Genomic DNA, 20387 nt, shown 5'->3' with positions numbered 1-20387 from the left:
CCCAGGCTCTCCATGACTCCCCCCCCAGGCTCTCCATGACTCCCCCCCCCAGGCTCTCCATGACTCCCCCAGGCTCTCCATGACTCCCCCAGGCTCTCCATGACTCCCCCAGGCTCTCCATGACTCCCCCAGGCTCTCCATGACTCCCCCCCCAGGCTCTCCATGACTCCCCCCCCCGCTCTCCATGACTCCCCCCCCCGGCTCTCCATGACTCCCCCCCCCAGGCTCTCCATGACTCCCCCAGGCTCTCCATGACTCCCCCCCCAGGCTCTCCATGACTCCCCCCCCCGCTCTTCATGACTCCCCCCCCAGGCTCTCCATGACTCCCCCCCCCAGGCTCTCCATGACTCCCCCCGGCTCTCCATGACTCCCCCCCCAGGCTCTCCATGACTCCCCCAGGCTCTCCATGACTCCCCCCCCCAGGCTCTCCATGACTCCCCCCCCAGGCTCTCCATGACTCCCCCAGGCTCTCCATGACTCCCCCAGGCTCTCTATGACTCCCCCCCCAGGCTCTCCATGACTCCCCCAGGCTCTCCATGACTCCCCCAGGCTCTCCATGACTCCCCCCCCCCAGGCTCTCCATGACTCCCCCCCCAGGCTCTCCATGACTCCCCCAGGCTCTCCATGACTCCCCCCCCAGGCTCTCCATGACTCCCCCCCCAGGCTCTCCATGACTCCCCCCCGCAGGCTCTCCATGACTCCCCCCCGCAGGCTCTCCATGACTCCCCCCGGCTCTCCATGACTCCCCCCCCCCGGCTCTCCATGACTTCCCCCCCCCCCGGCTCTCCATGACTCCCCCCCCAGGCTCTCCATGACTCTCCCCCCCCAGGCTCTCCATGACTCCTCCCCCAGGCTCTCCATGACTCCCCCCCCCCCGGCTCTCCATGACTCCCCCCCCCCAGGCTCTCCATGACTCCCCCAGGCTCTCCATGACTCCCCCCCCCCCGGCTCTCCATGACTCCCCCCCCAGGCTCTCCATGACTCCCGGGGAGCACCGAGCCTTCTGGCGCAGTGTGCAGTTCACCGTGGACAAAGACGTGGTGCGCACCGATCGGAGCAACCAGTTCTTCCGCGGGGAGGACAACCCGAACGTGGAGTGCATGAGGTACCGCGGGCGGCCTCCTCCACTCCTCCTCTGTAATCAGGGCCTCCGGTCACCCCTCTGGCCGAGACCAGGCGCGTCCTGAGCCCCTTGGGTACCCCAGGGAAGCCACTGCATCCTACCCAAGGGAGCCAAGCCTGCTCCCGCTGGGCTCACACCACAGGGCACCCCGTGCTCCCGGTGGGTGGTCTTCCTGTAATAACCCACACCCAGCCAGAGGTGGCATCTTTGACATTCTGCTGCCAGATGACAAATAATTGCACAAAATTAACAGCCCATAAAAGTGTCCCAACCAGCCTGTCCCTTGTCACGGGCAGCGGACCATTAAGGAAATGAGACCCACCTTCCTCCTCACGCCCGCTCTGGGCTCTGGGCCCTGAGCCGGGTGAACAGCTGATCGCAGGCCATGGCCCGTGCACAGCCAGGGATGGACGGTCTCTGTGCAAAGCCTGGGCCGCTGAGGTGCTGGCGGCTTCCAGGCCTGCGGTGGGGGGGGGGGCTGCCACCCCTGAGGTGGAGCCGGGGAGGCCCCGGATTCTCCCGCCTGGGCAGCCGCCATGCCGGGACAGCCAGGGCAGAGACGCGCCTGCTCACCTCTGCGTTCCTCACCTTGCAGGAGGATCCTGCTGAACTACGCCGTGTACAACCCGGCCATTGGCTACTCCCAGGGAATGTCGGATCTGGTGGCGCCCATCCTGGCCGAGGTCCTGGATGAGTCGGACACCTTCTGGTGCTTTGTGGGTCTGATGCAGAACACCATCTTCGTCAGCTCTCCTCGAGACGAGGACATGGAGAGGCAGCTGGTGAGGCTCGGGGCTCTGTGCGTGTGCATGTGTGTGTCTCTGTGTGTGTGCATGTGTGTGCCTGTAGACAAGAACATGTGTGTGCATGCCCTATGCACGCGTGTGTGGCACATGTGTGTAGGCCCAAAGCTCTGTGTGTGCATATGTGTGCCTGTAGACTTAGAACATGTGTGTGCACGCCCGTATGCATGTATGAATGGCACATGTGTGTAGGCTCAACACTGTGGGGGGGGCATGTGTGTGTGTGTGTGTGTGTGTGTGTATATGTGTGTGTGCTCAAGGTTTCTGCATGTATAGGCTCAAGGCTGTGTGTGTGTGTACGCTCAGGCCCTGTGCGTGTGCATGTATGTGTGTGTGCATATGTGTAGGCCAAGGGCTGTGTTGATGTGGTGGGGGCTCAGGGCTGTGTGTGTGCATATGTGTGCGCACACGTATGTGTGCACATGCACGCTGCTGCAGGGCATGGAGAAGGATCACACACCACCTCTTCCTCTTGCTGCTAGGGGTCTGTGGGTGATGTACTGTTTTGCTGTCGTGGGTTGGCAGACAGCAGAAGCCGGTGTGGGCGTGGCTGGCGGGGAAGGGGCATCCCAGCCCCTGGAGGGGCCAGCAGCTGCCAACAGAAAGGATCACCTTGGTCCGGGGCTTGCGGGCCCACGCCACTCCCCGCCACACTTGCTGCAAGGCCAGAGGCTGAGCTGCTCGGGCCAGCCCTCCCGTGCTCGGCAGGGCAGGGCAGGAAGGGGCCCCCCCCACTGGCCCTACTGCGAGAACTCGGTTCTGGGCTGTGTCTGGGTCGCAGGTCTGACACAGCAAGACGCCCGCGTGGGGTGTGGATCCCACACACCTCTCACATCCCCACTCCCAGGAAGGACAGGCCTTTCCTGAGGGGCCGGGCTGGCACCTCCCTTGAGGCCAAGGAACGTCAGCCCTGCCTGGATCAGCCAGGGCTGAATGGGGGGGAGGTAGAGGGGGACTGAACCAGGGGCAGAGCAGGGGCCGCGCGCCGCCCGGGGACACGTCGGCACACCTGCTCTGCTCCGTGGCTAGTGCGTGTCCCCGTGTCCCATCTGCCGGTGCCAAGGCCAGGTGAGGATCGCCTGCCCTCCGGCAGGAGGGGAGTATGGTCTGGAAGGTGGCGCCAGGACTCTGAGCCCGGGGTAGAGAGCATGACGGGTGTCCCAGCCCTGCTGAGCCCCGCCAGTCCCTCTGCACACGGGCTGGGCTGAGGTGCCCGGCTGAGCCGTGGAGGGCCGCAGGGAGTGCTGAGGAGCCAGTCCACAGAGTGGAGGGGCCGTGGAAGGCGGGGGGAGCGGGCTCCACGGGGAGGGGCCGGCTGTGGCAGCCACAGTGTCCAGTCAGGCCGGCTCCTCAGGCCTACTGGGTGCTGACCAGTCCTGCTGCTGGGCCCAGGAGAACAAAGGGCTGTTTGTGTGTGGAGACGGGGTACGGGGGCCGTTGGGGCGCGGCTGGCCCGCCCTGCGGTGGGTCTGCCCCCGCCGGCATCCCGGGCTGTGACCGTGGGCGTCCCTGATGGCGGTCAGGCCCCAGCCACCCCGGGAGGCATTGCGGGCTCTGACGCCATTTGCCGGCAGCTCGAGGCCGCTGGCACGGATTCTCCTGCAGCTGGTGAAGCCAGCACTGAGACCCGGGCTGCCTAGAGAGCCTTGTCCCCCCGTCCCCTGTCCCCTCATCCTCGGTGACCTTACTCGGGCCTCTCAGCTCATGGGAGACCATCATCCTGAGGCTCAACCCTATCTCTCTCTCCTCTGAGTCAGTGCTGAGGGACGATGGGAGCAGAAGGGCCTGGCTGGGGTCTCAGGGGTCACCCTGCCAGGAGAGGCGGGTGTTGGAGTCAGCCTCCCGGCCACACAGCCCCCCCTCCCCCCCCCCTCCCCACAGCTGCCATCCAGACTGCACGCACGGGGCAGGCACAAGCATCTTTTGTGTGCTTCTCAAGGTTGGAGGTGGCCTGAGGAGGGGCCTCCCTGGCCAGATGAACAGGCCCGCCCCGGGTAGCCTTTGATCCCCCCCAGTTGTCCCTGGGGGTGGACAGGCCTGCCCCAGGCCAGGCTGACACCCCCCCCGGCCCCCTCCTGCAGCTGTACCTGCGGGAGCTGCTCCGGCTGACGCACCTGCGCTTCTACCAGCACCTGGCGTCGCTGGGTGAGGACGGGCTGCAGATGCTCTTCTGCCACCGCTGGCTCCTGCTGTGCTTCAAGCGAGAGTTCCCTGAGGCAGAGGCCCTGCGGATCTGGGAGGCCTGCTGGGCCCACTACCAGGTGAGCGGCCCGTGCCACGCTTGAGCGTCCAGCACCGTGCTTCGCTGCTGTCAGTGACCACTGGGTGCACATACTGCCTGCGCTTCCTCTGGGGTCCTGTTCCTCATCCTTACCCCCACAGCTGCCTACAGATCACACACACACACACACACACAGAGGTGTCAGATCTCACCTCCCACATAGCTGAAATGGATGCAAATGGCCCTCCCACCGCTCAGTACCTTGTTCTGGGGTTTGCACAGAAGTTAGGGACAGTGGCAATTTGAGAGTCAGTTCTAGAATTGACCATTCTTTAAAACAATACCACAGCCAGGCGCTGATGGCTCACATCTGTAATCCTAGCTACTCAAGGGGCTGAGATCTGAAGATTTCAGTTCAAAGCTAGCCCAGGCAGGAAAGTCCATGAGACTCTTCTGCAAAACAAACAACTCCCAAACAGATCACTAGACTTGAGCAAGAAAAAGCTCAGGGTCTGCACCCAGTCCCTGAACTCAAGCCCCAGGACCAGCACCAAAACCAAAAAACAATAGGCTGGTCTCACTCAGTGGTACATGTGTAATCAGAGCAAATGCGTGGGGGATGGAAGCAGTTGGCTTTCGGTTTGAACCCAGGTCCCTAGCAAAAACTCGAGATGCTATTTGAAAAATAATGAAAGCAAAAACGAATGGGGGCATGGCTTAAGGGTGTAGAGTGCAAGCTAGAGGCCCTGAGTTCTGAGTCCCCAGTTCTGGGGGGGAAAGTGTGGCCACGTCTGGGGACCTCTGGGGAAAGACAGCCCTGCCGTCCATGGCTCGGCATCTCCCAGTGCTGCGTGGAACCGCAGGGAGCTTCCACCCAAGGGGCCGGGTGCCAGATCTGTCCGCTGGTTCCTGCAGCTGCTTCCAGCCGGGTCTGGGCTTCGCTTCCCGCCTCGATGAACACCCCGGACGCAGTCACAATGAAATTCTGCGCTAATACAGGGACACACAGCTCAGAAGGCCCCAAATGTTAGGTCTGACACATGCACTCACAAGTGCAAGTATACCTAACTGCACTCATGTATCACCACCCATGCTCACAGATGTGCGTATATACACACAAGCCCCAGACAATCACACGGTCACATGTGCAGACGCACACACACACACACACACACACACACACACACACACACACACGCAACCTCCCTGTGTGCAGCAGCTGGGGAGGGTGCCCTGCGTGTGACCGGCAGGCGGGGCCCTCTGTGCCCGTGTCCCACGCTTTGAGACGTCCAGCAGAAGTGACGGGAGCCAGGCCTGTCGCCAGGCACCGCGCTGCCTTCCATTTTGTCACTTGGGACTAAATGTCGCTGTCCCCTGGCCTACCAGGTGTGGGAGGAGGTGGGGAGTCACCCGACGTGAAGCCTCTGTGTGGCCCTGGCTGGTTAGACGGCCGTACCCCCTTCCCTCCGCCCGCCCTGGGTCTTCTGAGCACTGAGATTCAAGGTCAGGTCTGTGTGGGTGTGCCCACCCCACATCCCTCGAACAGTGGGCGTCCACTTCCTGCCGCTCACCCCTGCTGGAGTTCAGAGGGGAGGAAGAGGCGTGGTGGGGAGGCGGTGGGGAGCTCTCGATCCACAGCCTGGGCCTGGCTGCAGGGGGACGGTCGTGTTGGGCCTGGAGACTAAACATGGGCTTCCTGGTGCTCCCGTCCTTCCTCCGCCTCCCGGAGCCAGGGCTTGGGGGCGTCCAGGCAGGAGGGGACGCGGGACAGGGTGCTGTGGCCGGGCGGGGGCTGTGTGGGCTGCCCAGGTAGTCCCCTGGGGGACTTGGCCTCCTCAGGCCGCTGGGGAGAGCTGGGAATGGGGAGACCCAGCCGCCCTCTCGGAGGCCCCCACGCTGCCGCACACTGCGGCCTCTGGGCTTAGCACTGAGGACACTGGAGGCAGAGGCCAGAGGCCCGTTGTAGCTGCCTCGTTCTGCCCGAGTCTCCCCAAGACCTCTTCAGGTCATGACCTTGGCGTGGGCTTTGGGGGCATGTGGGTTACCCCTAGCACAGGAACCTCCCAAAGAGCCCGCAGGAGAGTTCCAACCGCCGTGGGTGCCTGGTACCAGCATCCGCCCAGGCTTTGCAGCCGGCAGCTGTGGCTGCTGCTCTGGTCCCTTTTTTAGTTTTTGGCAGTCCTGGGGCTTGAACTCAGGGCCTGGGCACTGTCCCCTTCTTATGTTCAAGGCTAGCACTCCACCATTTGAGCCACGGCGCCACTTCCAGTTTTTTCTGTGTACTGAGAATGGAACCAGGGCTTCATGTATGCTAGGCGAGCTCTCTACCACTGAGCCACCTTCCCAGGCCTCTGGTCCCATCTGTGGGTGGAGAATGGGGAGGAGAACAGAGCGGCAGCACAGCTGGCCCCGGCCGGGTGACCCCTGAGCGTAGGCCCTGGTCCCCTGGGAGCCCCACAGCCCCGCCCTCAGCCCTGCCTGAGCCCCACTGCCCTCCCCCTCCCCAGACGGACTACTTCCACCTGTTCATCTGCGTGGCCATCGTGGCCATCTATGGGGATGATGTCATCGAGCAGCAGCTGGCCACGGACCAGATGCTCCTGCACTTTGCAAACCTGGCCATGCACATGAACGGAGAGCTGGTGCTCAGGAAGGTGAGTGAGGCCCGGCCGGGCCCTCTGAGTCAGGTGCACATCAACACACAACCCAGCCGCGCCCTTCACTGCCCCCGCACTCCTATCCCCTCCCACGGGGCCGGCCTTCCCCTCTAGGACCCCAGGGTCCACAGCTACTGCACCTGCACTGCCGCCCCCTCACCTGTCCTGGGGCGCCCCAAGCCCAGAACCGGGACAACCGAAGGAAGGCGGAGCCTGGGGAGGGTGTCAGTTTCCCACCCAAGGTCAGCCAGACTGAAAGGAACCTTAAGTACCTCCCCTCCTCCCCCTGCCCTGTAGAGAGTACCCAGAGGGCTGCAGGGGTGGGGGTGCCTATGGGGCAGGGGTCCTGTACCCCTCAGGACACCACAAACACCCTGCAGGCACTGAAAGCAGATCTTGTGGCTAAGGTGGAGCACCAGGGTCCCCTGGAAGCCCCAAGGCCCTGGTTGGGCCAAGGGGTGACCAGTGCCCCATTCCTCCTCAGAAGTCAACTGGGAGCCTCCACTTGGGGGGGCCCAGAGCTCCACTGGGCTGGGATTGTCCTGGTGGCCCTGCCGCCCAGCCCGAGCTGCCCTCCCTCAGCCCCGCCCTCCCTCAGCCCCGCCCTCCGCCCTGCCTCCCCTCTGCAGGCCCGGAGTTTGCTGTACCAGTTCCGGCTCCTGCCTCGGATCCCCTGCAGCCTGCATGACCTGTGCAAGCTGTGCGGCACGGGCATGTGGGACAGCGGGTGCATGCCCGCCGTGGAGTGTGCCGGCCACCGCCCCGGCTCCGAGGACTGCCCGTGCGGGGGCACGGTGGACACGCCGCCCCCCGGGCCCCCGCCAGAGGGCAGGAAGGGCCTGAGGACGCCCCTGGAGGGCTTCAGTTTCCGCAGATAGGTGGGGCTCCCCGGTGTGGTCCGAGGCCTTGGGCGTGGGGAGGGGGGAGGGACGGGAGCGTGGAAAACCTCTGGTGGAGACACCTCTGGGTGGGGAGGAAGGAATCTTGTGGCAGTGGCAGCATCGAGTTGGAAGGGACCGGAGTCAACGGCCAAGAGAGAAGCTGCCGGAACCTCCCGGGCCAGGCTAGCTTCTGCGGAGCCCTCGTGGCCCAGGCTTTCCTCCATGCTGAGCTGTGGGGAGCACATGGCGGGTGTGCAGGACAGACAGGGGCCTATCCAGACCTGCACACCCCAGCCGCCTCCCCGCCTGGCCCTGCCCCTCCCCCAGCTGCGAGACTGACGTGGCCATGTCGGCTGAAACAACAACTAAAACCCAACAAAGCCCCCCTGGGCTCAGAACAGGTGCCCTGGAGACACTGGCCGCTGGGGGAGGGCAGCACACCGCCGCGGCCTTCTGAGGAGCAGGGCCCTGTCTCTGGTCAGCCCCCTCAAGTACAGCAGCCAAGTGGGGTTGAACGGGTCAAGCTGTGTGTGCGTGCGTGTACACGTGTGCTAGCTCCTCCCAGGAGAATCTGCTGAGTCTGGGGTCCAGGCCGCAATACCTGATCAGCGAGACAAAGGCACCTGACAGCGCGGGCACTTTGCTGTCTCCGGACCTCTGTCCTCGGCTTCCCAGGGGCCGGCACACTCAGGGGTGCCCTTCGTAGGTAGGAAGAAGGTCCCCTGGCACCCCAACTCCAGAAGACTGGGTCGTGATCACCTCTGGGGACTGAGGGGGGACAGATGGGGTCTGTCTCTCAGCACTCCTGGTGGCTGAGGGGGGCCAGGGGCCTTGACCCGTGTGTGGGGCCAGCAAGGCACTGAGCCTCCTGCCCGCGGCTGCTGTCACTGAAGGTGGCACCGCGGGACGGTGTCACTTTTGAAGGGGGGCTGTCCACAGGCTGGAGCTCCCCCTCCACTCCTCTTTTCCCCGTAGGCCTACACCTCCGACAGCCACTTTGAAGCCCCTGGGCCCGGGTGTCCAGGAGCCTTTGGGGAGACCATGCTGGAGGCCGTGGGTGTCCTGGTCTTGGCCGAGGTCTTGGCCTAAGCTGAACTTGGGTTGCTTCTGAGAAAGGGTTTTCGGGATTGGCTCGCGGTCCCTGAGGGAAATTCCTGTCCTTCCACCCCGGCTGTCCCCGGTGGCCTTGCCGCCGCCCACCGCCAGGCAGGGCCGCGCAGCTGATTGATGTCTGGAGCAGCATCCGGGCCGCCGGGTCTGGTCTCGAGCCGGCCCTCACCCGGGGCCGTGGAGGGGGCCTTCAGGCATGGGGGGGTTCTGTTCTTGCGTGTCCCTCCTGCAGCAGGCCCGGGAGGAGCCCGGATGGAAAGGCAGAGCGCCGTCGTGGCCAGAGCAGGCGTGGGGCTGGGCTCGCGGGGGGTCCTCCCGCATCCCGGCCCCGTTCCCGGAGGAAGTTGGGGGTGCGGCAGGGTGAGGGCGGCCGGCCACAGTCTGCCTGCTGGGGAGAGCGCGTGCTCTCCCCGCACCCCCGCCCCGCACCTGCCGGCCAGCCGGGGGCCCGGCCAGCAAAAGGCCTTAGGTGACCATCTGGCCATTAGGCGTCAGCCTGCCCACGCCAGCACGCGCACGCAGGGGCGATCGCCCGCGCGGCCCCGGCGCTGCTCATTTAACCCATTTTATAAAGTGACACTGCACGTGGGGGGGTCAGTGTGCGTGCGTGCGCATGCGTCAGCCCGCCGGGCGTTGTACTGCTTGCTGTGTGCGTGCGTGCGCGTGCGTCAGCCTGCCGGGTGCAGCGCCGCTTGCTATGTGCGTGCGTGCGCATGCGTCCGCCCGCCGCGGGCGCTGCGTGCTGTGCGCTGCGTGCTGTGCGACGTCACCCGGGGCCGTGCGAGGTGCTGCGGCCCAGGGGAGCGGCGGCCGCCCGTCCTGTCGCACCGTCCCCAGGGGAGAGGGACGAGGGTCCGGGGCGGGAAGGGGCGTCCGGGGAGCTGAAGGCTGGGCTGGGCTGGCACGGCGTCCTCACAGGGTCCAGCACGGTGCATTTCTAGAACGTTCCACCTCAGGTCCCAGCTGGGAGCCCACCGCCCTGGGGAGGAGGCCCGAGGGCAGCTCTGTTGTCGGCCCTGGCGCTGGGTCCTGCCGGAAGCTGCGGATAACGGGGGGCCCCGGGGTCCCCCGGGCGCTGCAGCGGCCCAGGGCCGGCCGGGGCCCGTGCGGCCCCCCAGCCTCCCATCTTGTGTGGCAGGAGCCCCCGGGGTGACCAGAATCCGTTCCTGGCCCAGCCTCCCTGTTCCCACGGGCGGGGGGGACCCCTCGGAGTGAAGGAAGCCGTCCTCTGTGGGCCCAGCAGGGACGCGCGGAGGGTGCCCTTCCCTAGAGCAAGGAGGAGCACGCGCACACACGGGTGCAGCCGGGGCCCGCGGCCCGTGCGGGACACAAGCGCGGGACCCCAGGGCTGCCCCGAGTCCCCGGGCCCAGCCGGCCGGGGTCCTGCTGGTCCGGAGCGCAGACAGCGGGAACTGCCCCAAAGTCGTCTCCAGCAGCAGGAGCGGCCGTGTCCGGGCAGAGGCTTGGGGAGCTGGCCTCCAGCCTCCGTTTCCTCAGCTGAAAGCCGGGCGTAAGGCTGGCTACCCGGACGGGCTCCCAGGATGACCGGGGGCCCGGGAAGGCCGCCTGAGGATGGCCCGCCCACCTCGGCCTCAGCAGCCGCAACCACGGCGGTGGCCCGGCCACGCTCCGCACCCAGAGCACGCCCCTGGCCGTGTGTCCTCTAAAATTCACACCGTGCCGGGGAGAAAAGCCGGCCGCCGGCGGTCCTCAGCGGTGCCTGCCCCCCAGCACCCCCCGCACACACACACAGAAGGGGTACGCCCTGCGTCCCCCATTGCCTGCGAAGACCCTTAAGAGGACAGCACGCGGTGAGCCGGGCTCCCCGGAGACCAGGGCGTGCACAGCCGCCCGCCTGGCCTGGCCTTTGAAATACGTGGCATCGTGGGGTTTCCAGGTTATGCAGTCCAGGCCCTCGGGCGCCAGGGTTTCTGTGATCGTGGAAGAGCAGTTTTGTGAAATCCCCGCCGTGGCTGAGTGATCTGTTCTCCGTTATGTTTCTTGTTCTGGGCAGGCCTAGGACTGGCCACCAGGACCTGCTGGCCACGGCCCAACCACGCCTGGGCTTTTGCTGCAAGGTAAATAAAGTTGAACTTCAGAAAGTCCCGTGATCTGGGTGCCTCTGGGGAAGGGCCAGTGGACATGCCAGGTCCGCTGGAGGCTGGAGGCAGACGCTGGGACTGGACACCAAGGCCCTGGGAGGTGGGGGAGGATCACCGCCCACCCCCCCATCAGGAGAAGGCCTTGCCCAGGCCCTGGGCGGAGGCTGTGGAGGAAGGGTTGAGTCTGGAGGTGGTCCTGGAGCTCTCAGAAGACCCGCACCGGAGAACACACACACTCAAGGTGACTGGGCCTTTGGCATCCCAGTTCTAATTTCCGGAAAAGCCTGGGTCTTGCACGGCAGCCTGCCTCAGTGGGGCAGACAGGGTAGATTTGATTTGAATACGGGAGGGAGGTGAAATCCAGGCATCAGTCTCTCCTGTCTGCTGCTCTTCCAAGCCCGGGACGGTGGCACGGGCCTAGGCCCCAAGGGAGCCATTCCTGGAGCAGTGGGGAGTGGCTGGCTCACAGTGCTCTGGGATTGGCAAGCTGCTTTTCCGCGCATGCGCGCGCGCACACACATGCGTGTGTGTGCGTGCGTGTGTGTGTGTGTGCATGTGTGTGTGTGTGTGCGTGCGTGTATGTGTGAGTGCATGTGTGTGCATGCGTGCGGGCGTGTGTGTGTGTGTGTGTGTGTGTGTGTGTGTGTGTGTAGGAAGTTGATGTCCAGAGGGATCACAGCCACCAGGCTGTGGCACCATTTAAAGAAGCCTGCACCCATGTGGGAGGATCCAGGCTGGCCATGGTGCCTGGACGTCAGGCCATGGACTCTAGGAGGCTAGGTGAGTGCTTGCAGCCTCCACTGTCCCAACACAGCCTTTGGTCGTGTGGAAAGCACACTGGGGTCAGCCAGCAGAGGCCTGCGACCACCTTGGGTCGCACACAGACCCTGTCCCTGCCCCAGGCCCTGTAAACCTGCCCGGCACAGTGTCCTGGGCACGCGCACAGCTCCACCACCCCAAGTCTGTCCTTGTTCCATGATGGCCCTGCCCTCCTCAGCCTGGCGATGCCTGCTCCTGGGTGTGGGGGGGGGGAGACGTGGCTTCTCAGGGTGGCCAGCCATGCGTCCAGGGCAGAGGCAGCATGGGTCAGGTTCTCCAGGAGCACCCTGCCCACAAGGGCCCCGCTGGCCAGGCACCTGTGCTGCCCGTAGCCCCACTGTCGGGGTGCCCCATGTGGCCCCCGTGTGTGCACCCCTCTGGCAGTGTCTGGGAGGCCCATCCCTGCCCCAGCATGGAGGACCTGCGGTGCTGTGAGCTCATCCCAGGGATGAGCTGGCTGGGCCCTGGGGAGCCCCAGGACCTGGGTCTGGGCAGGGGTCCTCCCTGCGCTGCAGACGGGCTCCGCCTGGGGTCTCCACAGACCTGACCGTCCCCCGACACCAAGCCCCCCTGGTGGGGGGGACTGCCGGCCCTCCCCAGATCTGCGTGCCCATAGCTCCAGTGGGAAGGTGGCCCCCCAGAAAGTGTCTCATGGTTCCGGACACTGGCGGTCTCCGCCAAGGGTCCCCTCCCTCCCTCAGGGACAGTCAGCACACGAGAGGCCGCTGGCGTCCACCCACGTGTGTCCTGTGCGGGAGCTGCGTGGCGGCCTCCTGCAGCCCCCCCCGCCCCAGCGCACCTCCCCCCTCCGACAGCGGCCCCCCCTCGCCTCCGAGCCGTGCGGGGCGGGCACTCGGGTCCCTCCAAGCCAGAGGCAGGAGGGGTTGGAAGCGGAGCAGGCAGGCGGCGGAGGGGCTGGGATGAGAGGCTGCGCGTAGGGGGAGGGGAGGGGGGAGGGCCTCTAATCTAATCACATCAGGTGTGCTCCAGGTAAATATTAATAACCGGTGACACGGGGAATTGGGGAGAATCTAATTACAAGGCTGCTGTACAAGCTGGCGGCTCTGCGGCCTTGGGGGGGCCTTCACGGCCCACGCCGCCCGCGCCCCAAGGTTTCTCCAACCCACCCCCACCCAGGCAGCGCCTGCCCCACACACACCCCAGGAACCCCCCCCCCGGGGTCCGCTGCAGCCAGAAGCTGCTCGGCCAGGCCCAGGGCCCAGCCACGTCCAGCCGGCGGGGCCTCTGTCTGCCCTCACAACACTCGGCTTCCCCCGCGCACCCCGTTCCCACAGGATCGCAGGAGGAGGCCTCAAGACCACCCTGGCTGGGCCTCAGCCCCCCACCCCGGCACCAGTGGACCTCAAGGTCTCTGGATGACCCCAACAGACATGATGATCTCCGCCACGCAGGACAGGCCCCCGCAGCCTGGGCAGAGCTGAGGATCCGGGGCACTGGCGCTGGGCTGCCCCTGACCCGGACCCAGCCTCGCAGACCCCTCCCCACGGGCCTCTGCCCTGGACCTGCGGGGGCCGGCTGCTGCAGGCCCATTTCTCCTTCAAACAGCCTGACAGGTTTCTCATGCGGGGCAGTAGTGTTCTGCCCAGATCAGAGGGACCCCGCTGAAGCTGGGGGGGCGGGGAGGGGGATGGGCAGCCTTGGAGCCCTCCCCCCTACCCGGCTTATTTCCAAGCCTGACCCCTGCCCCTGGGGTCAACAGGGCCCACTCCAGGTGAGTGTGGCCTCCCAGCTCCTCACTGAATGTGCTGGGTGGCCTTGGATAACAAGCTTGGCCTCTCTGGACCTCAGGTATGGCACCTCTGTGCAGGGCCAGGCATTTGGCCCCCGCAGCAGTCTCTCCGGTGTTTGCAGGATAATAAATCCATAAACCAGCTACCCCATGTGTCGGCAAATATTGTCTGAATGAGGGACCCTCACAGTAAGGACGCCTCCTGTACACAAATCATAAAGGAGCCCAAGGCGAGGGCTGATAAGATTGGAACCCCGCTCGCACGGAGGCTGCTCAGCCACCAGGGCCAGGGGACTGGTCAGCGTTGGAATTCTGGCATCTTGCTTCCTGTGTGACCTTGGGAAAGTCGCTCACCTGCTCTGATCCCCAGGTTGCCCATCTGTGCACGCGGGCAGTCGCGGTTCCCCCTCGGTACAGGAAGCGTGTCCTGCGGGACGGAGCCCCTGGGCGGCGCTGCCCCGGCGAGACGCAGCCGTCCTCCATCCCCCCCTTCACCAGCCCTGGTCGCACACAGCCGCCCCTGGGCCTCAGTTGCACAGGAACTCACGCATCTCGCTGCAGGGGTGAGAGGTGGAGAGCAGGACGCACAGAGGCTGGTGTGATCCACCCAGCCCAGACGGTCCTTGCAGCCGGGGGTTCCAGAATCTTCTCCCAGAGTGGTGGACATGTGCCACCGGGGTGTGTGGCCAGCTGGCAAAGCCAGACGTGGGCAGGGGGTCGTGGCTGCCGGGGGCGGGAGGATTGAGATGCTGTACTGCCCGGGCCCCATGGGAGCCAAGAGCCCCGGCAGCTTCCATGGCGTCAGCTGGGCAGGGGGGTGGGGAGGAGCGCACGGGTCTCCCCGGGGCCTCGCGGGGTACGTGTTCTTCACAGTTGTCTCCTGGCAGAGGGACGGGGATGCGGCAGCCAGTGACCGCGGCAGCCAGTGACCGCGGCCTCCCTGGCCGGGGAGGGGCCTCCCCAGGGAGGGTCTCACGTCCCTGGCAGGCAGGGGGAGCTGGGCCTGAAGGCCCGGCAGGTGACGGCGGAGCGGCTGACCGGCACAGCTTTGGGTAGAGGGCTCGGATTCTGCCTTGATGCCCTCCCTCGCGGGGAAGCCCCCGCGTGGACCCCGGGGTGGGGGTGGGGGGCTACCTTCCCCAGGTGGAAGGTCTGCCGGAGCCTGAGTTACTTCCTGAGGTGGTTCTGAGCGCTCTGCCTGCCCCCGAGCGGTGCCGTGTGAGATCTGCTTTTGTCAAGGCTTGGTTGTCACGCACACGTGTGGGTTTTTGTCTTTAAAAGCTCAGCTCTCTGCTAGGGGATGGAGGTGCGTGAGACCGGAGTCCGCCTGCAGACAGGCTCTCCAATAAAGACTGCCAATTCAACCTCTCAGCACGTGGCGTCTCTGTTTTCTCGGGACTGAGATACCTTACAACACCAGCAGGCTGTCGGTGATTTCTCATGATGGCCACAAGAGTAGAGTAATTCTCACCTCATTTCCTAGACTAAGAAGCCGGGGCGCAGAGAGGGTCAGCAGCCGGCCCGAGCTGCTCACACAGCTGCTCAGTTACCAGCCCTGTTCAGAACGGGTTAGCCAAGCCTGGACGGCCTGTGGGAGGTGTCTGGATGGGGGCGGGGAGGGGGGGCAGCTGTGGACCAGGTGCCCACACCGAATCCGGTGCCCCAGGGCCACTGGGGCCCACGCACCCTCGAGCCTCCCTCCAGCCCACGAGCACGGCCTTGCGTGGGGAAAGAGAAAGACACCAGGCGAGAACCAGGGCCGCAGACCCTACAAGTTGCCCATGAGGCTGTCTCCGTGTCCCCGCCCACTCAAGGAAGGGAGGAGGGAGGGAGGGAAGGGTAGATGGGGGAGGGAGGGAGGTGCCCTCTGAACAGAAAGCTGGTTCACTCTCCATCCTGGGTGGCGTGGGACTCCGAGCTGGGCCGCTCCCCGTGTCCCAGGGGCCCGGCGAGGCCCGGGGTCCGGCTGGCGGGAGGCTCAGGGGCGGCCTCAAGGCAGCTCTGATCAAGAACACAGTTCTGGACAATCTCCCGGCCTTGAACTTTCCATTCCATGTGGCAGTCATTGAAGGCAGCCGCCTGTAGGCCCGGCCTCCCTCCTTATCACAAGGAAGCTTCTAGCTCCACAATAGCCGCTTGTGCTGCCGCGCTGGGTGCGGCGGCATTCCTGGGCACCCCCTCCCCAACTCCGTTCCTTTAGTAGCTTTGGGACAATAAAGGATCCCATTGTGACTGGCCTGTTCAGGGGACAGTGTGGCCCTTGGGGGCCGGGGAAGGGGGGAGAGGAGGTGGCAGGGGAGAGGAGGGCCGGGGAGAGGGGGCAGGGAGGGGCATGGGCAGCGTCTGGAGGTTAGTCTCTCAGTGGTGGGTCACTGTGGGTGAAAGTAGGCTGATACTTGTCAAACTACCCAAAGTTTATTTTTATTTGGTTCTAATAAGATCTCTGGGCAACCACTCAGGAGACTGAGATCTGAGGATCGCGGTTCAGTGCCAGTCTAGGCAGGAAAATCCATGAGATTATCTCCAATGGATGAGCAAAAAAGCTAGAAGTGGAGCTGTGGCTCAAGCGGCAGAGTGCCAGCCTTGAATGTGAAAGCTAAGAGACAGCGCCAGGCCCTGAGTTCAAGCCCCAGAACGGGCACAAACACGAATAATTATGCTAGTTTGGTGCCTATCATGGTTGGCGCAGATGAGTGTGAGTGAGGACACAGGCGCTCGGACGGTGTCCAGCGTCCAGCACCTGAAGTCAGGGGCTCCAGGCAGCACAGCGCCAGGCGCGGCCCGGCAATCCTGACACTCCCGCTCGGCGGGGCTGGTGGAGCCAGAGGCCGCCCGGCACGCAGCGTTGGTGCCAGGACAGGAGCTGGGCCCAGACCCCATCCTGCCCTGAAGCACCACTGAGCCTCTCGCTGCCACCTGCTCCCTGCCCCCCCAGCTCCAGGGCACTTCCGGCCCCCCCGGGGCCCAGGAGGGATTTCTCAGAATGTGGGGCAATGGCTGTCGTCAGAGGAACTTGGCAGGGGCTCCGCCGGCAGCCGGAACGGGGAGGCAGCCCAAGTTCCAGGGCCCGAGGCCAAGCATGCTGGCCGGGAGACCCGTGGCCAGCGGGGCCAGGGGCCGTGCTGTGACTGGCCGCTCCCTGACCCCTGTCTCTAGGGCAGCCTCTGCCGCTGGCTGGTCAGGGTCAGGGTCAGGGGGCATTTGGGTACGCTGGAGAGAGATGCTTAAAGCAGCGGTCCTGCCCAGCCTGGCAGCCCCGGCCCCACTGGGGCAGGCGAGGGGCTCCCGCAAGGCCGGACCCCAGCCCCAGTCCACTTCTGGGGCAAGGACGCAGAGGCGGCCCTGGCCAGGGTGGCCAGGTCATTGGAGCTTTTCCTTTCCTCACACCTGGGCAAGGCCCAGCGACAAGGTTTAGATGTGAGAAGACCGGCCATCTTTTCTGTTTTTTTGTTTTGTTTTGTTTTTGGTCAGTCATGGGGCCTGAACTCTGGGCCTGGGCGCTGTCCCTCAGCTCTCCAGCTCAAGGCTAACACTCTACCACTTGAGCCACGGCGCCACTTCCGGTTTTCTGGTGGTTTCTTGGAGATAAGAGTCTCACGGACTTTCCTGCCAGGGCTGGCTTTGAACCGTGATCCTCAGATCTCAGCCTCCTGAGTAGCTAGGATGACAGGCGTGAGCCACCGGTGCCCAGTGACCGGCCATCTTTCCCATGCCCACGGCCAGCCTCCCACGTCACATTGGCTCCTGCTGCATACAGCAAGAGAAGGCCACGGCGGGGGAGGGGGTGGCGCTGGGAGCAGTCCACATGGGTGTCCCTCTGCCCCAAGGACAAGCAAGGGCCCTGGGGGGCAGGGGAAGATGGAAATATGCTTGTCCTGTCTACCAGTCAGTGGGCAGCTCCGGGGTCCGGCAGAGGCAGGAGTCTAGCCCAGACAGAGACCCGCAGAGGGAATCACTAGAGGTCAGGGGTGACCCCTGTGGCTGGTGGGAGGCTCGGTGTCCCCCCCCTTGTCATGCGACCCCACACAGGAAGAATACCAGAGTGGGCGGGGCACCCAGCCTCTTACCAAACACCAGGAAGCAGCACCTCAGCAGGTGTTTTTTCTAAGAACATCACTGAAGTTCACATTATGTAAAGCTTACACCAGGGGTGTGACCAGAGGCGTTGGGTGAGTTCAGGCAGCCACGCTGTGCCTGTGAGGACCTCATCGACCCTCAGGGGACAAGCCTGTCCCACAGCAACTCACTCGACACCCCTCTGCCTTCCGTGTCTGTGGATTTGCCTCGTGGCTTGTTTCTTTCCTAGGCTCAGGGCCTCTCCTGTGCTAGGCAAGCAAGCTAGCACCAAGTTGCAGCCCAGCCCCTCCGTGTCTGTGTGTGCATGCGTGCGTGATGGGGCTCCAACTCAAAGCTTCTCACTCTTGGCTTTTCCTTCATGGTTGGTGCTCTACCACTTAAACTGTGCCTCTAGTTCTGGCTTTCCTGCCCAGGCTGGGTTTGAACTGTGATCCTCAGACCTCAGCTGCCTGAGTAGCTAGGATTTCAGATGTGAGCCGCTGCACCTTGGTGCCAGGTACAGGTAGGAAGAGGAAAAGTGTGAAGAGCAATTGGCTTTTTCCAGCCCTGGTGAACATTTCCAGCAATCTGAGTGTAAGCACAAACCTGCTGCTCCTGCCTGTTTCCTTCCTCCAAGGCAGGCCTCCTGGGGATAAAGGGGCTGTTTAGAGGGGGGGTCAGAGGTGAGGGGTCAGGGTGGCACAGGACACCTAGGATTCTAGAGGGCAGCTGCTCCTCCAGGCACAGTCCACGCAAGGAACTCTGGGCACACCACGTGACTGTTCCAAGTCTGCATGTGCTCCTTCCCACCTCTGTGGCATTGGGCCTCAGTTTCCCCACCTGTACAATGGCTAGTCAGGTCTGGCCGTGGACAGCAGGGATGCTCTGGGAGGTGGGCTCCACCCTGTCCCCAGTGGCGGGGTGCTGGGTGGATGGGGTAGCAGCGGTCTCCCCCCACTGAAGGCCACCGTACTGGGGGGTGGATGAGCCAGGACAGGGCTGGGCCCGGGCCGGGCAAGCAGGGTCCTGCTCCTCCAGGGCTGGAGGCTGGGTGCGTCCAGTCCCCGCCATAAAGGCGCCCCACCTGCAGGACACCCAGGTTTTATGTAGTAAGGACACCTTGGGGCGGCTCTAACTCATCCCTAGGGACAGCATGGGGAGCAATCCAAGGGGCTGGTCTTGGGCGGGGCTGAGGACGGTGGGCGGGGCTCCGGGCGGGGCAGGGGCGTGCACTGAGGCCCGTGGGCGGGGCTGCAGGAGGGCTCTGAGACTGGTGGGCGGGGCCGCGGGCGGACTCTGAGGCCTGTTGGGGGCTGCGGGTGGGCTCTGAGGCAGGTGGGTGGGGCCACAGGCAGGCTCTAAGGCCTGTGGGTGGGCTCTTAGGCCCATGGGCGGGGCCGCAGGCAAGCTCTGAGGCCTGTGGGTGGGGCTGCGGGCGGGGCTCTGAGGGCTGTGGGCGGGGCTCTTAGGCCCATGGGCGGGGCCGCAGGCAGGCTCTGAAGCCTGTGGGTGGGGCTGTGGGCGGGCTCTTAGGCCCATGGGCGGGGCCGCAGGCAGGCTCTGAAGCCTGTGGGTGGGGCTGCAGGCGGGGCTCTGAAGCCTGTGGGTGGGGCTGCGGGCGGGGCTCTGAAGCCTGTGGGTGGGGCTGCGGGCGGGGCTCTGAGGGCTGTGGGCGGGCTCTTAGGCCCGTGGGCAGGGCTGCAGGCAGGCTCTGAAGCCTGTGGGTGGGGTGGACGGGCTCTGAGGCAGGTGGGTGGGGCTGTGGGCATCTCTGAGGCCGGTAGGCGGGGCCGCAGGCGGGCTCTGAGGCAGGTGGGTGGGGCTGTGGGCGGGGCTCTGGGACCCATAGGCGGGGCCGCAGGCGGGCTCTGAGGTCCGGGGGCGGGCTCTGAAGTAGGTGGGCAGGGCTGTGGGCGGGCTCTGGGACAGGTGGGTGGGGCTATGGGCGGCTCTGAGGCAGGTGGGCAGGGCTGTTGGCGGGGCCATGGGCGGGCTCTGGGGAAGGTGGGTGGGGCTATGGGCGGCTCCGCTCTGAGGCAGGGGGCGGGGCTGTGGGCAGGCCCTGAGGCAGTGGGCGGGGCCACGGGCGGGCTCTGAGGCAGATGGGCGGGGCCATGGGCGGGCTCTGGGAAGGTGGGTGGGGCTCTGGGCGGCTCCGCTCTGAGGCGGGCGGGCGGGGTTGTGGGCGTGGCCGTGGGTGGGCTCTGAGGCATGTGGGCGGGACTGTGGGCGGGGCCTGGGGCGGGCTCTGAGGTAGATGGGCGGGGCTGTGGGCGGGCTCTGAGGCAGGCGGGCGGGGCTGTGGGCAGGGCCGCGGGCGGGCTCTGAGGCAGGTGGGCGGGGCCTCGGGCGGGCTCTGAGGCAGGTGGGCGGGGCTGTGGGCGGGCTCTGAGGCAGGTGGGCGGGGCTGTGGGCGGGGCCTCGGGCGGGCTCTGAGGCGGGTGGGCGGGGCCGTGGGCGGGGCCGCGGGCGGGCTCTGAGGCCCCGGGCAGCGCTGGCGCTGTCCCTGGCTTGTCCCTTCCAGGTGGCAGGAGCTCTCCCAGCATTGATTAGTCTTGGACGCTGACCTTTTTGTTCTTGAAAAATTGCTTCTAAGCAGCCAAGGCAATAAAAGTAAATTGATTCGGAGAGAATGAGGATGAAATTTGCGTGAGGCCAGGTGCCCGGATTACAGGCCCTGGATGTCCGCAGCCCGGGGCGCCCAGGGCCGGGGGAGCGGAGGGAGGGCTGCGGGGGGGCGGGCAGCGGAGGGGAGGGAGCACAGACTGGAAGCTGGCGGTAAGAAGGGCAGGGGGAGCAGGTGGGCCGCCATCAGCCTTGGGGACATGGGGGGGTGTCCCGCGGTTGGCAGAGCAGGCCGAGGGG

The 20387-nt window shown here is 65.3% G+C and overlaps 1 protein-coding gene across 3 annotated transcripts in view; it reads left to right on the top strand.

The window, feature by feature from the left end:
* The window catches only part of Tbc1d16 (TBC1 domain family member 16), a 68975-nt gene extending 58078 nt beyond the window's left edge, over nt 1–10897 (top strand). For all 3 annotated transcript variants that reach the window (XM_070031585.1, XM_070031584.1, XM_070031586.1), the window contains exons 8-12: nt 971–1105; nt 1719–1905; nt 4008–4187; nt 6655–6801; nt 7434–10897. In XM_070031585.1, the coding sequence (XP_069887686.1) occupies nt 971–1105; nt 1719–1905; nt 4008–4187; nt 6655–6801; nt 7434–7682 (898 nt within the window). In that variant the 3' untranslated portion in view covers nt 7683–10897. The remainder of the gene's footprint in view (nt 1–970; nt 1106–1718; nt 1906–4007; nt 4188–6654; nt 6802–7433) is intronic.
* Nucleotides 10898–20387: the final 9490 nt, after the last annotated feature.

This window comes from Dipodomys merriami, unplaced genomic scaffold (genome assembly GCF_024711535.1).
Source record: "Dipodomys merriami isolate MVZ:Mamm:240054 unplaced genomic scaffold, mDipMer1.0.p SCAF_202, whole genome shotgun sequence".
NCBI classification, from domain to species: Eukaryota; Metazoa; Chordata; class Mammalia; order Rodentia; family Heteromyidae; genus Dipodomys; species Dipodomys merriami.
The sequence above is the reverse complement of the archived record's forward strand: the minus strand, read 5'-3'. Positions and strand labels throughout refer to the sequence as shown.